Here is a 13,620-nt window from a genome sequence, read left to right as displayed (position 1 = left end):
GTGTGTGTGTTTGTGTGTGGTGTGTTTTAAGTATCTGGCTCAACTCACTAATTGTGCATTTTTTTCATTTTTATCTTCTGCTATTACGCACATGACAGTCTTGCTTGTTCATACTAGTTTGGAGAGGAGTAGTGAGAGTATATATCTCCTGAAATATATGGGCTGCTAGGGATCTACAGAGTCTTAAAGACGAGTCCACTCGAGGGTGGATGGGGTGGATGGGGTGGAGGGGTGACTGTGGGGTTTTTTTAGACTCTCCCTCCTCCTCCTCCCCCGTCCTCCTCCCTCTCCTCCCTCGTTTTTTAGTCCATTGTAGGGATCCTTGCACTCAGAAGAACAGTGTTCCCCCCTGGCTGCTAGAGAAACGCCGCTCTCCTCTCCTTTCCTCTCCTCTCCTCTCCTCTCTTCTCCTCTCATCCGAGCGCAGCCACAAGGTCTGCACCTTTAAACCGCAATCTAACGCCGCACGCAACGGGATTTTCTTTTGCGTGATTGTTCTGCGGTGCGCAATTAAAGAAATCGGAGCGCGCGTCTCAGCGCGTTCAGAGAGAAGGAAACGATGAGTCCACCGATGGTCGCTGTCCCATTGTGAGACCTGAACAGAACAGGACGCGGATTGTGTGTGAGTGTGTGTGTGTGTGTGTTTTCCTTCATTTATTCCAGGAGAGAACTTGTAGTGAAGTGTGAAGCGAAGTCGTGCGCTCTCTTGTAGGATTTGGCGACAAAACAATCCAAGCAGGAGAAGCAAGGACAGTTGGACTTTGGGCATTATTACTGAGCGAGGAAGCGCCTTTCCCGCAGGAGCTCAGCGCACGGAGAACCACGCTTTGATTTGTAATGGATTTCTAAAAGGGAAATCGTTTGGTCCTAGTTCGTAGTATGAGAGGATTTCTACGGAGAAAGAACTTAAAAACACAAATGCAAATCTCTGAAGCCATAAAAGCAGTCGAAAGGATTTAGACGCGACTGGTGTCTTAACGAACTGCTCTCAAAGGACCGGGCAAAGGGCACGGGAAAAAAGAAAAGAAAAGGTAAGTGGAATAGCCTGCAAGCTGGAAGAACTTTGAGTGACCTCAGGCAGCTGAGTTTATTTCAGGAATTTGATTACTGCTCAAACATTGTTGCTGGATCTCTGTTTGTATGTTATTATGCTCTTTATATTGTGCGTAAACAAACCAGGTATCCGGTTACATTGCGTAAAATCTGGTATCACACGCAGCGCGTGGTGAAATACTCAGATAGAAATTGATGTGGGAAAACAAAACAAAACGAGGGTCAGGGTTTGTCCCAAACGGAGCTCGGCTGGAGATGTCACTAGTCCTGTGTTTATTTTATCATCCCTTTACTTGCTAACTCACTCACCACTCAGAGTGTGCGTGCGCCCTCTCCAAAGCTAAGTTTCATTTAGACTACCAAGTGGTTTCACACTTGTAAATAGGTTTATTTATCTTAAACTGACTCTCACTCTGGTGTGAAAGTCTCAGCCGGGTACAGAGAAGCGCATGGTCTCTTCTCTAAGGTTGCTTTCGGTCAGGGTTGCCAGATTGGAGAGACTTTTTCAGCACGGAGTAATTAAAAATTGCGTAATTACACAGGACAGCGTCCATTCTAGTGACATTCTCAATGACTGGAGGATTAATTCTGAATGGACCAAGTGTTTGAAACGCAGAACTGCTCAAGAGAGGCATGAGTACCTGTTCCATGCTTGGAAACCATCATACAATAATAATAGTTTAACATGGTTTACGAAACAAATGGAAATTCGACCTGAATGAGCCCAAAGCATCTAAAAAATGCACATAAATTATGTAAGAGCATTATAAAATCTATAGCTATCTAACAGCTTGTTCTACTTACCTGATATGGGCTATTGGTAGTGCCAGAAATGTACCCTATTTATTGTACAAATGGCCCATTATGCACATTTTACAAACAACAGCCTATAACTGCCCTGCATTTGTGCTTCTAATTATTCATGTTTATGGAAAACGGTGCACAATGTCCAGCAGTGATCAGGTAGACAATGTGTCTAGTGTGACTAGACTGCTGGCCATTCATATACAAATGTGCCTTAGAGGTGAAGGAGTGCTGTTCATGTCTTAACGTTGGAAGCTACACCAGGTTGAATGTCTCACACACTTAATCTCAATCCTGTTTGTGTTTCAGTTTTCTCAAGAACAGAGAGATACCCAGAGGTTGCCAATGCCTGGAGTCAGCGTTTGAGCTGATCACAAGACATACGTTTCCTCGTCAAAATGTGGAGCATCTGTAAGTTCATCATTACCGTGTGCCTGGCAGAATTTGCTTTATCAAGGAGCATCACGACACAAGACGTCCGCTCGAAAGGTAAACAGAAGACAGGATGAATTAGAGTGTATTGATTTCTGTAATGTTTTGTGTCCAGGATGTTTATAAGTCTGACTTGTTGTAGTTTTTATTGACAAGACAGTTTAATGGGAAATTTCTGGAAACAGTTTCGTGTTTGGTTTGATTTATGGACAGACTTTTTTAAGCACAGAGAAGTGTGATCTCATGGAGTTTAAGTCCAGAGGAAGTGAAGTAGGATGAAATCATTTGGAGAGGAAAAGAATCCCTGTTTTTGAGCCATAAACAGGGCTACTTGATCCTGCCAAAGCCCTGAGGCTCGGAAGTGTAAATCTGTCTGGCCTGGTGCCAGTGACAGGGGATTGTGGGGAGGTCTGGGGGAGCTCTTTTACAAATACAGGGCTGTCCTGGTTGTGTACCTGCTGGAAAGGTATTCTATTATCTCCAAGTGCTATTATGATGTTCACCAAGTACTTGTGGTCTCAGGTAATCCATGAGACTTAAGGGGTAGCAGCATTCAGAGCTTTCCTGTAGTAGGCGACCGTAGTAGTGCTGTGTAAATATAAATTCAGGAATAAGTTAGCATTTTAGGCAGCAGCACTCAAAAGTGACTTGACCATGGGGTTAGTATGATTATCATGGTCAGAGTAGTCTACTGAGGACCACATGGTTATTAGTGGGAGAATGAAGAGGGCAGGTGTAGGCCCTGCCAAGAACAGGGCGAAAGTGTTTGTTAAAAGCGTCCTTTTATGAACTCCGGGTCGAGCGGAGGAGAAGTAGTGAGGGTTGAGAGACACTGGGGTGCAGCCCAACAACGCCTGCCAAAGGAAATTAAAGTCATTTGACAACTGTAATACTTTAATGGACAGAGGCACCCAAGAAAAATCCAGTTCTTAGTAAAAAAAAAAAAAAATGAAGGTCTAGTACGAAATAAAAAGGTAATAAATACTATAGCAGGAAATTTCTCTAAATTCTTATCTTGGGTTTTCTCTAATATTGCACTTCAGTTAAAGCTTGTCAATCAAAAGTTACCATGATCGATCAATGTAGAAGTTGATTCCATAAGTTAGAGATTATTTCCCATACTATTGTTATTGATTATGTGTCACTTCCTCAAAGTGTTAAGTATAGAACAAGGCCCTCATGTGACCTAAAGACCTGAATATCATCATTTTCTCCATCAGCATCAGCCATTTAGCCTATTTTTAGGGTGTTTAAGTGTGTTTGTGTGTTTTGGTTAGCCTGCCTTTTATTTCCACCCTACCCATTTACACCCTCTCTTGGGGTCAGATTCAGGCCAGGCCCCGGTTTCATTCAGTGAAGTTCATTAGTGTGTTGGTGGGAGAATGCTGTGCCTCAGTACTGGAGGTGACATTGCTGGTTTAGTGATTCTTTGCACAAATGCTTATCACACTCACTGCTGGGCCACCAGGAACACTGCTGTGAAGTCAAACATCCACTGAGAACCATAGGTCGGTTCTCACTTTTGTCTCTTCAGATGCAATTTACAACCTCCCCACACCCAAAAAAAAACAAAAAAACATGCTGGACCTTTTAGGGATTTAGAGCAGGAGCTCTTGTTAGCAGTCAGGCAATAATAATAATTGCTTGCTTAGTAAATACAGGAGGCAGTTCTGTTTTTAATTAATCACACTGCAATCGTTGTGTAGAAACATCTGCATGCTTAAAATAACTTCCTATTTTATATTCTCCCAGATTCCAGATTATACCGGCCGACTATTCAGCCAGGCTTTCCCGAGAACATCACCGTGCTAGTTGGAGGCCAGGCAAAGTTGGTATGTAAAGTCCATCGGCCAGCCACGACACGTCTCCAGTGGTTCAAGAAGGACAGGGATCGCCTGGGGCCTGACGGATCACCACTTCTTAAGCCCCTCACTGTAAGGAAGTGATTTAAAGAGCACCTCAGTTTTTTTTTTCTGTGAGAGAGTGGGTGTAATTGAAGATGTGTTTCCCCTGCAGCCTCTTCAAGACAAGATCTCCAAAGTCAATGTGCTTCCTTTAGTAAATGTCACCTTGGAAGATGCAGGAGAGTATATATGCATGGCAAAAAGCTCTGCTGGATGGACTAGTAACTCAGCATGGGTGGAAGTCTTAACAGGTGAGCCCTTTTAATCATTTTTTCATAACTAGTGTAAAAATACCACATTCAGTTGATAGTTTGAGAAATAAAGCTTTGCCCATTCCTTTCTAGAAATCCTTCCTGATAAATCTATGGTCAAGCTGACTGTGGCTGAGAATCCGACAGGTATGACAAATCCTAGATGTTTTTTCATTCTTTAAACTGTAGTGATTATTACAAATCAGAAATACATAAAGGACATTCCTTAATTTTAATTTGTTGGAGTTTTTGGTAGTTCTTATGCAGCTCAGTGCTCTCCAAACAAGACTCATTGGCAAAGTGGAGCTACCTGAGTGTGCCTTGAGGAACAATAGATCAAGAGTTGTAGCATAAAAGCTGAGCTGTAAGTTGGATACAGGATAAACAATGGGAACATTTTTCATTTCTGTCTTTTGTTTTTTAGAAGTTTCTGAGGAGCTGAGTGAGGAGACATCGGAACACCTCCTGCTAGAACCAGGTGATGTGCTCAAACTGCGCTGTGACACAAACCGCCCTGGAGCTGTCCACTGGTTCAAAGGAGATATGCGAATGCAACATAGTGCTCGTATCCAGATAAGAGCAGGAGTCATGGAAATTACAGATGCGACATACGAGGACTCAGGGGTCTATGTGTGTATGGTCCGTGGCTCCAGAGAGGCTCTGCGCAACTTCACCATCACAGTAGCAGGCACGTTCAGACATATAACATGACATCATTCCATATCTTAATTACATTCTAATAATAGTAAGGTTTAGTTACATTCGTTTACTCTTAACCTTGCAGATGCAATGGGATCCGGTGATGATGATGAGGATGATGGTCAAGAAGACTCAGTTACAGAAACAGAAAATGACCAAGTCTACTTCTCCAGAGGTGTGTGTTGTATTTATTGAAACTCAAAAATTAAATGCCACCAACATATCTGTCAAGAAAATCTAATAAAATTGGGTTTCATGATTCCACTTCTTCTTCAGGCCCATACTGGACCCATGTTCAGAGGATGGAGAAAAAGCTTTATGCTGTCCCAGCTGGAAACACGGTTAAATTTCGCTGTCCGGCTACAGGAACCCCACTGCCCACAATCCGCTGGCTGAAGAATGGCAGAGAATTCAGAGGAGAGCACAGGATTGGAGGAATCAAGGTGAAATGGTTATGACAGTAAAGCATTTTACCAGTCTGTGAACATTACTGCTATTTGCGCATGGAATAATTTGACCAAAACAATGATGTTCATATTTGTGTAATTCTTGCCCACAGTTGCGGCATCAGCACTGGAGCTTGGTCATGGAGAGCGTGGTGCCCTCGGACCGTGGGAACTACACTTGTGTGGTGGAGAACAAATATGGCTCTATCACTCATAGCTACCTCCTCGATGTGTTGGGTAAGACGGCTCGCTACTTACAGTAGACAGTGGTCTGGCTCCATGCAGAGTGGCTGAAGCTGGCCTTCTCTCTGCGCCTGTCAGGGGTAATAAGAATTAAATTGGGGAGCCGCACTGCTGGCAGCTCAGCAGCGTTTCACAGAGAGACAGGCACCAGTCGCACCTCGGATATAGCCACAGGGCAAGTGTGTCCACTACAGGGTTCATTTAGGGCCAGACAGGAAAAGGGCAGCACAATAGGGGGCCTAGTGTTAGCTTGCGTTGTCGTTCCTGGATGAGCAGTTGGTTGGGCATCCAGACAAGGTTTCTACCTGACCTGTGACAGTTCGGTGTCAGGTCAACTGCTGTCTCTGTCAAGGGAAAGAGGGAGAAAGGAGCGGGGGGTGGGGGGGGGGGGGGTGTTAATAACTTCAAAGTATCCCAGTACACAGGATTCGGCTCCGGGATTCCCTAATGGAACCAATTAGTGCATGCCTCCAGCTTTTGGAGGCAGTACTTATCTCTTTCCCTGTTTTGGATCTTCATTTGATTAGCATTTGCAATTAACATGCTTAACTGTATGAAACAAATGGGGCAAGGGAGGTTTAGGATATGTCTTGATGGCTGTTTTGCATCTTCTAAGCAATATGTAATGTTTCCATTTCAGAACGCTCTCCTCACAGACCCATTTTACAAGCTGGTCTACCAACCAATACTACAGCAGTGGTCGGAGGGGATGCCCAGTTCCACTGCAAGGTCTACAGTGATGCACAGCCGCACATTCAGTGGCTGAAGCACATTGAGATGAATGGCAGCCGGTATGGGCCTGATGGCATACCCTACGTCAAGGTTGTCAAGGTATTGATAACAACCTTTTCGCTGGCCACAGTTGTCAGTTAGTGGGACCAAATTAACATGAGAGTATGATATAAACTGCAGTGTTCACACATTTTGCTTTTCCTTTGCAGACAGGCAGCTTGAACATGTCTGAGGTGGAGGTCCTATATCTGACGAATGTCACAATGGAGGATGCTGGAGAGTATACATGTTTGGCTGGAAACTCTATTGGCTTCTCACACCAGTCTGCATGGCTCACTGTCCTATCTGGTAGGTTAACTACCATCCTTAACCAGCATCTTTATCTTCATGCGTCATCATTCTTATGGATATTAACACCTCAAATCTGTTTAATAACAGAGGAAGAAGTGACCAAAGAGATGGACCTTATGGAGACCAAGTATACCGACATCATCATTTACGCCTCAGGCTTCCTAGCATTGGTGATGGCCATCGTGATCGTGGTCTTGTGCCGAATGCAGACGCACCCCAGCCGGGAGCACTTCGATGCCCTCCCTGTCCAGAAACTTTCCAAATTTCCTCTCCGCAGACAGGTGAGATAGTAACTAGTGTTAAAGCATTATTATGACATCTCTGTAATGCATATCTATTTTAAATATATTGACACTAATTCTGCATATCTTGGAAACACAGTACTCTGTTGAGTCCAACTCCTCTGGGAAGTCCAGTGCTTCTCTAATGAGAGTGGCACGTCTTTCCTCCAGCTGCTCTCCGATGTTAGCTGGAGTCATGGAGTTTGAACTTCCTTACGATCCTGACTGGGAGTTCCCAAGAGAGAAGTATGTGCCAAGTGACACAATCCATTTTTGATCAACATGCTATTTAACTTTGATGGTGTACTGACAGTGGTGTATTATTACCTAGTTTGACTTTAGGGAAACCTCTCGGTGAGGGTTGCTTTGGTCAGGTGGTGAGAGCAGAGGCTTATGGGATAAACAAGGATAATCCAGATCAAGTAACCACCGTGGCGGTCAAAATGCTGAAAGGTAGGTATTCCTAAAATGGCTGATTACATATACGATATACATAATGATATGAGCTGACTTAAACACCGGTTGATCATTTTCCAGATGATGCGACGGACAAAGACTTGGCTGACCTTATCTCTGAAATGGAGCTCATGAAAGGCATGGACAAGCACAAAAACATCATAAATCTTCTTGGCGTTTGCACTCAGGAAGGTCAGTTCAACTAAAAATGATCTTGTGGCTACTTGAAGACAAATGTGAGATTTGAGGGATGATGACGATTACAACCTAAACATGCAACATGGCCATGTCTGCTTCACTGAATCACACTAAAGTTCTTGAATTCTGGTTTTGTAGGTCCACTCTATGTGCTGGTTGAGTATGCTTCTAAAGGAAGCTTGCGCGAGTACTTACGAGCACGCCGTCCTCCCGGAATGGACTACACCTTCGACGTGACCAAGGTTCCAGAAGAGCAGCTCACATTCAAGGACCTGCTCTCTTGTGCCTACCAAGTGGCACGAGGCATGGAGTACCTGGCTTCAAAAAGAGTGAGCTGTTTGCCTTTTAAAACCCACCTACACTACCCCATAACCCCTAACCCCTACCCCTGTGTCTTATCAACACGTCCCTTTGTCTGACACACGATGCCAGGCATTCCTCACTGGAGTGGTGGTGTGCTTTGTTTACCACTGCGTCTGTCCTGTCTCTGTGGGCTTTGTCCTTTTTAGCACTGCCATAAATCTGTTAGCATGCAGGCGCACAGATCCGCCTGTGCACAAGATCATATTACTAGGTCTTTGTGGCCTACTAAGAATGCAGCTGTCTGAAACCCTTCCATTAAGGGCCGCAAACCAGGGGCTTTTTCGTCCCCCTTTTTTTCAGTCCCCAAATGCCGCTTCTATTTAAAATGAAAACCAAAATACACGTAATAATATGCGTTCAGTTGAGCAAACAGTCCGGTGGTGTTTTTCTACAAAGCCCACATCTATTTAAAAGCAGGCTTGTTTTTGGAGCATATACTGAAAGCGCTCTTTGCATTTTGAGTTAGACATCCATGTGTGCATGTATATATATATATATATATATATATATATATATATATATATATATATATATATATATATATATAAAACATTTTGTCTAGTTTTTGCAGGTTTTAGAATGATCACTGAGCCATGTCCTGTCTGTTCCTCAACAGTGCATTCACCGAGATCTAGCGGCGAGGAATGTTCTTGTCACAGAAGATAACGTCATGAAGATCGCAGATTTTGGTTTGGCGAGAGGAGTTCATCAGATTGATTACTACAAGAAAACCACAAATGTAAGCAGCTAAAATAAAGTACACTTTGTTATTTTCCGAAGTTAATTCGTGAATCCATAGCAAATTCTGACCCTTGTTAATGTAAAGATCTGACATGTCTGCTGCAGTCCTAATGCTTTTAAAGACAGATGTTTGGTGTGTCCCTGCTGATTGGCAGGCAGTTTAATGGGAGATAATTAGATAGTTGGGGGAGGATTAGGGAAAGGGTGAACAGCCATGTTTTTTTTCATAGATCAAAAGGAAAACCTTTGGCTCTGTCCTGCTGTAAGCGGCTGCCATGATCACTGTCTTCTTGTGTCTGATTTTAGGGACGTCTGCCAGTGAAATGGATGGCACCAGAGGCCTTGTTTGACAGAGTCTACACACACCAGAGTGACGTGTAAGTCTAATCTTTGCAGCTATACAAAGCAATCAGCTGACCAGGAATCCCCAGTGCTGGGAATATCAGTTTGTTCAAATGATTCAGAATGCTATAGAGACTTCAGGAAAGCACCGTCGTTCAAGCCTGATTTGTCTGATGCAGATGTGTTCCACCAGAACAGACCAAACTCACTATCTTGTGCTGACTTATTTTTGCCTCCACAGTTGGTCTTTTGGAGTCCTGATGTGGGAGATTTTCACGTTGGGTGGCTCACCGTACCCTGGAATCCCAGTAGAAGAGCTTTTCAAGCTGTTGAAAGAAGGACATCGCATGGACAAACCTTCCAACTGCACACATGAACTGTAAGTGCCATTATCATGCTTTTCTAGAGAGGTTAGTTTTTGACAAGCATGTAATGTGAAAACTGAGTGGTTAATTATTCTACTGTTTACTTTTCCAGCTACATGAAGATGAGAGAGTGCTGGCATGCAGTTCCTACACAGAGGCCAACCTTCAAACAGCTGGTGGAAGAGCTGGACAGAGTGCTGCTGTCTATTTCAGATGAGGTAAATCCCTTGACGATTTTCTTAACAATATTCAACGTGTCCCATTTCCTAAAAATTATTGTTAAGTCAATGTACTAAACGATTCTTATTTACTTTTGCAGTACCTCGACCTGTCGACCCCTTTCGAACAGTACTCCCCATCTTGTGAGGACACTTCCAGCTCTTGCTCTTCAGACAATGATTCAGTGTTTACCCATGATGCCTTGTCCACCGATCCATGCCTGCTCGGTTATCACGACGTGCGCTCTCGGCTAGACATGAAGACGACGCTACGATAAGGGCTTGTCTGGCAGAGGACTCCAGTTTATGGATATCAAAGTTTGCATTTAATACACTCGCATGATCGGCGGTATGAAGCAGTCACATGAGGAGTGGACTTTGGCCATCGATTGCTCTGCGCAAAGAACATTATCATAATGCTTGGCACTAGAAAACCTGGTGACAAAAATGGCTGCCTCAAATAATCAGGTTTCTAATACAGTAACTGGACTGCCTGGTACAGAAGCTATTCAGTCTCGGTTTCCTTTGTAATGAATGAATGCTGCTTATTACATATAAAGTCCCAAGTATCTGAGCAGCATAGAAACTGGAGTGTGCTGAAACAACCAGATTTTTTTGTTTTGTTTTGTTTTAAAAAAGAGAACATTTATTTTGATATAAAAGTTGATAGCATTGTTAAATATAAAATTCTCTCTATATAAAGATTATTCTACATTTTTCCTATTTAAAGATTTGTCTTAAATCTCAGGATCTCGCATTGGTGAAATTGCTGCTGTGGCAGCAATGTGCCTGAATTTTGATTTCCTGTGAATATCTTAAAATATTTTATGTACATATCATTGAATAAGACAATTACCTTTTATAAATTATTCTAAAGCATATGAAGTTAAGGTGTTGGGTGAAGAATTTTGACATCACGATTTTTTGACATCACAATTTCTTCATTATACAGGCAAAGCAGATCAGTATGGTTTAGTCGAGTTTATATGTAGACCGTTTGCAAGCACAGCTTGCTCCCATAACAAAAGCCGGGCCCCATTCCAACGTAACTATACTGTACAGAAAGAAAAGGACTGGATTGAATGTGAAAACCACCCTTGAGGTTGATTGATTTAAAATGGGAGAATCCTCCATTGTTTGGCTGTAACCTTTTACCTAGCACAGTTTGTTTGCAGGGTCCAAGCGCAGGCCAAGTTGGACAATAGACCCATGCAGCTGTAATGGGTGTGACCATAGGACAGGGTGATTGGGGGGCTGTGTGAGCCTGCGTGCAAATGAGGTGGCCCCTTATTATGGTAATGGATCCAGCTGCCCATCTCTCTCCTCCACTATCTTTTTAATATACAAATGCTAATGGCGCCCTTTCTGAGCAAACTCTGCAGTGTTCTTCAGGGAATGCAAGGCCTCACCCGCAAGCTGATAAGGCAGCTTTCTCAAGTTAATTTACTCATTGCTTTTAATGCCCAGCCAGCGATGCTCCTCTGAATCCCTCTGGGAATATTCGGCCCTCCATGTGCGCATTAGAATGAGTCGACCAGCCAGTCCTCCCTCTTTTATATGCAGGGGTGAAAAATGTCATTATCTTATATGAGCTATGATTGGGGCTCAAACTCACTTAATAGGGCAGCTTGAACTACATCGTCCCTTCATGTGGCCTTAAAAAAACCTGAATTCTTCAGGATGAAGAACACAGAAAGAAAATGATGAACTGCATGACATTCCATTTATGTACTCCATATAAAAATTTATAGCAATCAACAATGTTCTTATGCATTTTCCCTTGAGAGAATTATTTTAGAAATATCTAATTTATTTGTTTATTGTGTTGTTTTATATTAAATAAAGGATAATTTAAACTACTTGAATGCGTTAATCATTGAACTTTTAAAAATGTGGATTATGTGCTACACCATGCTTCTAAGTGTCTGTTTAAGAGTCTACATAACACAATAAGTAGTGCTTAGCTTTACGCCAAGTTTTATTTTGACAATTATAAGTATACTCTAACAATAGTCACTTACACGAGTTTGCATGTACAAATCTTACCTTGGGTATTATCACTAAAACAGACTTATCAGCACCACTTAATGTAGAATGATTTCATATCTGTTATTTATGTTCAAAACCAGACACAGCTATCTTAGAAAGCTAGCTTACGTAAATACAGCTTTCTAAATCTTATGCCTGTCCAAAAAAAAAAAGCATCCCTGGATTATCTGTCATGTGACAAATCCTAGTGTCCATTTTCAATGCCACTATGTGTGGGTTAAAATAATTGCATTAAGCAATTTAGTAAAGTGTGTAAGAATAAAACAGAACATGCAGGCATCCGTTACTAACCCAGTGAGCATAAAAAAAACCTGGTTAAGGAAAGTACAGAAACCCACACAGACACGGGGAGAACATGTGCAGAAATTCCATGCTCAGGATCAAACTAAGGACTATGGAGCTGTAAGGGAGTCTAGAGAAAATGTAAACCTTTATATAAACCTATAAAGAGACCTATAATTAGGGGTCAAAACATGGCAGACCTTGACTGACCAAAAGTAGACCAACAACAACATACAGTAAGTCTTTTTATGGGCCTGTTTCAGTCAGGCCAGAGTGGGCTGTTATTGGACATCCATGGTCAGTCAGCGTTAACCGGGAATGATTGGTTCTTCATGCAAGATTCAAGCATCAAGCTTGGAGAATAAATGATTCTACAGACTTAAGATCTGATTGGCCAATCCCTATATAAATACAAACCACCCATTTTATTATATAAGCAGTTTGCAAGCAGTTGTATCACTGATAAGTGATTATCATCTAGCGTTTATTGTCTCCTTGTTGTTCTGCTCGCCGGTAGTGAAGTTCTTGCAAAGCAGCTAGGTTGAAGCATGACCACCAAGCTATTTTTATTTAGCCAACAGCTCTGGCCACAGCTAAACAGGGAATAAATTAAAAGCTATGACTATCCAGTATATTCCAGTTTGTTCATGCACCGCTTCAGAAATGTCGCTCTAAGAGAAGAGCTCATACGGTCATTAGCGTAGGTTAATAGAGTGTGAAGTTGGCAGGGGAAATGATGCAGTGACTTGTTACAGCACACCTGACTAAAATCAATCTTGTATGCACTTGTAAGGAAGTCTGTGGTTAGAGGAAATCATTTTAGCTATCTACGGTTCATGTGCTGTAAATTGTTTTCACTTGGGCTTAGTAATAAATTGCAGAGCTCACCGAAACTCTGGTGCAGGCATCAAGCAGTCAACCAAATCTCATCTTGCAGCAGTTCCTAATACTCTCCACGTTTCTCTGTTTGTGTTACTCATATCCTGCTCAAGTGGGTACTATATCAGCACCGAGGTTATCTGAAGGATCCAGCGTGTTTATGTGGACTCAACTCGCCAGGGCCGATTATGACATTACATCACATTACATCAGCTGCTCGCTTTTCCCGTTTCCGTTCCAATTAAGATTACGGCATTGTACTATCAATCACAATCCCATTTCACTGCAAAGCCCTGAAAGCAGGAAGAAATGTAATGTGCAGCTCTTGTGTATACAGCTTGTGTAACATGCACTGCAGCTCAGATTACATAGCATTTTGCCAGTGGTAAGTCGAAAGAGGACATTGCTCCTGCCTTGGCCTCAGAGAACATTGGGAAATTTAGTTGAGTGTTTACTTCCTATGTAGTGCAAGTTAGGGTTAGGGTTACACCATGATCCAAAACGATATCTTATCTAAATAGAAATGTACCC

At 42.5% G+C, this 13,620-nt stretch overlaps 1 protein-coding gene across 1 annotated transcript; it reads left to right on the top strand.

Annotated features, from left to right (window-relative positions):
- Positions 1-307: 307 nt before the first annotated feature.
- Positions 308-11,738, top strand: fgfr4 (fibroblast growth factor receptor 4). The gene is made up of 21 exons (XM_026938633.3): positions 308-1,031; positions 2,167-2,346; positions 4,042-4,223; positions 4,306-4,444; positions 4,538-4,591; positions 4,869-5,132; positions 5,229-5,318; positions 5,420-5,586; positions 5,703-5,826; positions 6,473-6,663; positions 6,774-6,912; positions 7,003-7,196; positions 7,297-7,442; positions 7,528-7,649; positions 7,734-7,844; positions 7,989-8,179; positions 8,830-8,952; positions 9,261-9,331; positions 9,538-9,675; positions 9,774-9,879; positions 9,981-11,738. Exons 2-21 carry the CDS (start codon positions 2,256-2,258, stop codon positions 10,155-10,157), a joined length of 2,820 nt encoding a protein of 939 aa, XP_026794434.2. The 5' UTR covers positions 308-1,031; positions 2,167-2,255; the 3' UTR covers positions 10,158-11,738.
- The last annotated feature ends 1,882 nt before the right edge of the window (positions 11,739-13,620 follow it).

Source organism: Pangasianodon hypophthalmus, chromosome 15 (assembly GCF_027358585.1).
Source record: "Pangasianodon hypophthalmus isolate fPanHyp1 chromosome 15, fPanHyp1.pri, whole genome shotgun sequence".
NCBI lineage: Eukaryota > Metazoa > Chordata > Actinopteri > Siluriformes > Pangasiidae > Pangasianodon > Pangasianodon hypophthalmus.
Note: the sequence above shows the minus strand (reverse complement) of the source record. Positions and strands in the feature narration are given on the sequence as shown.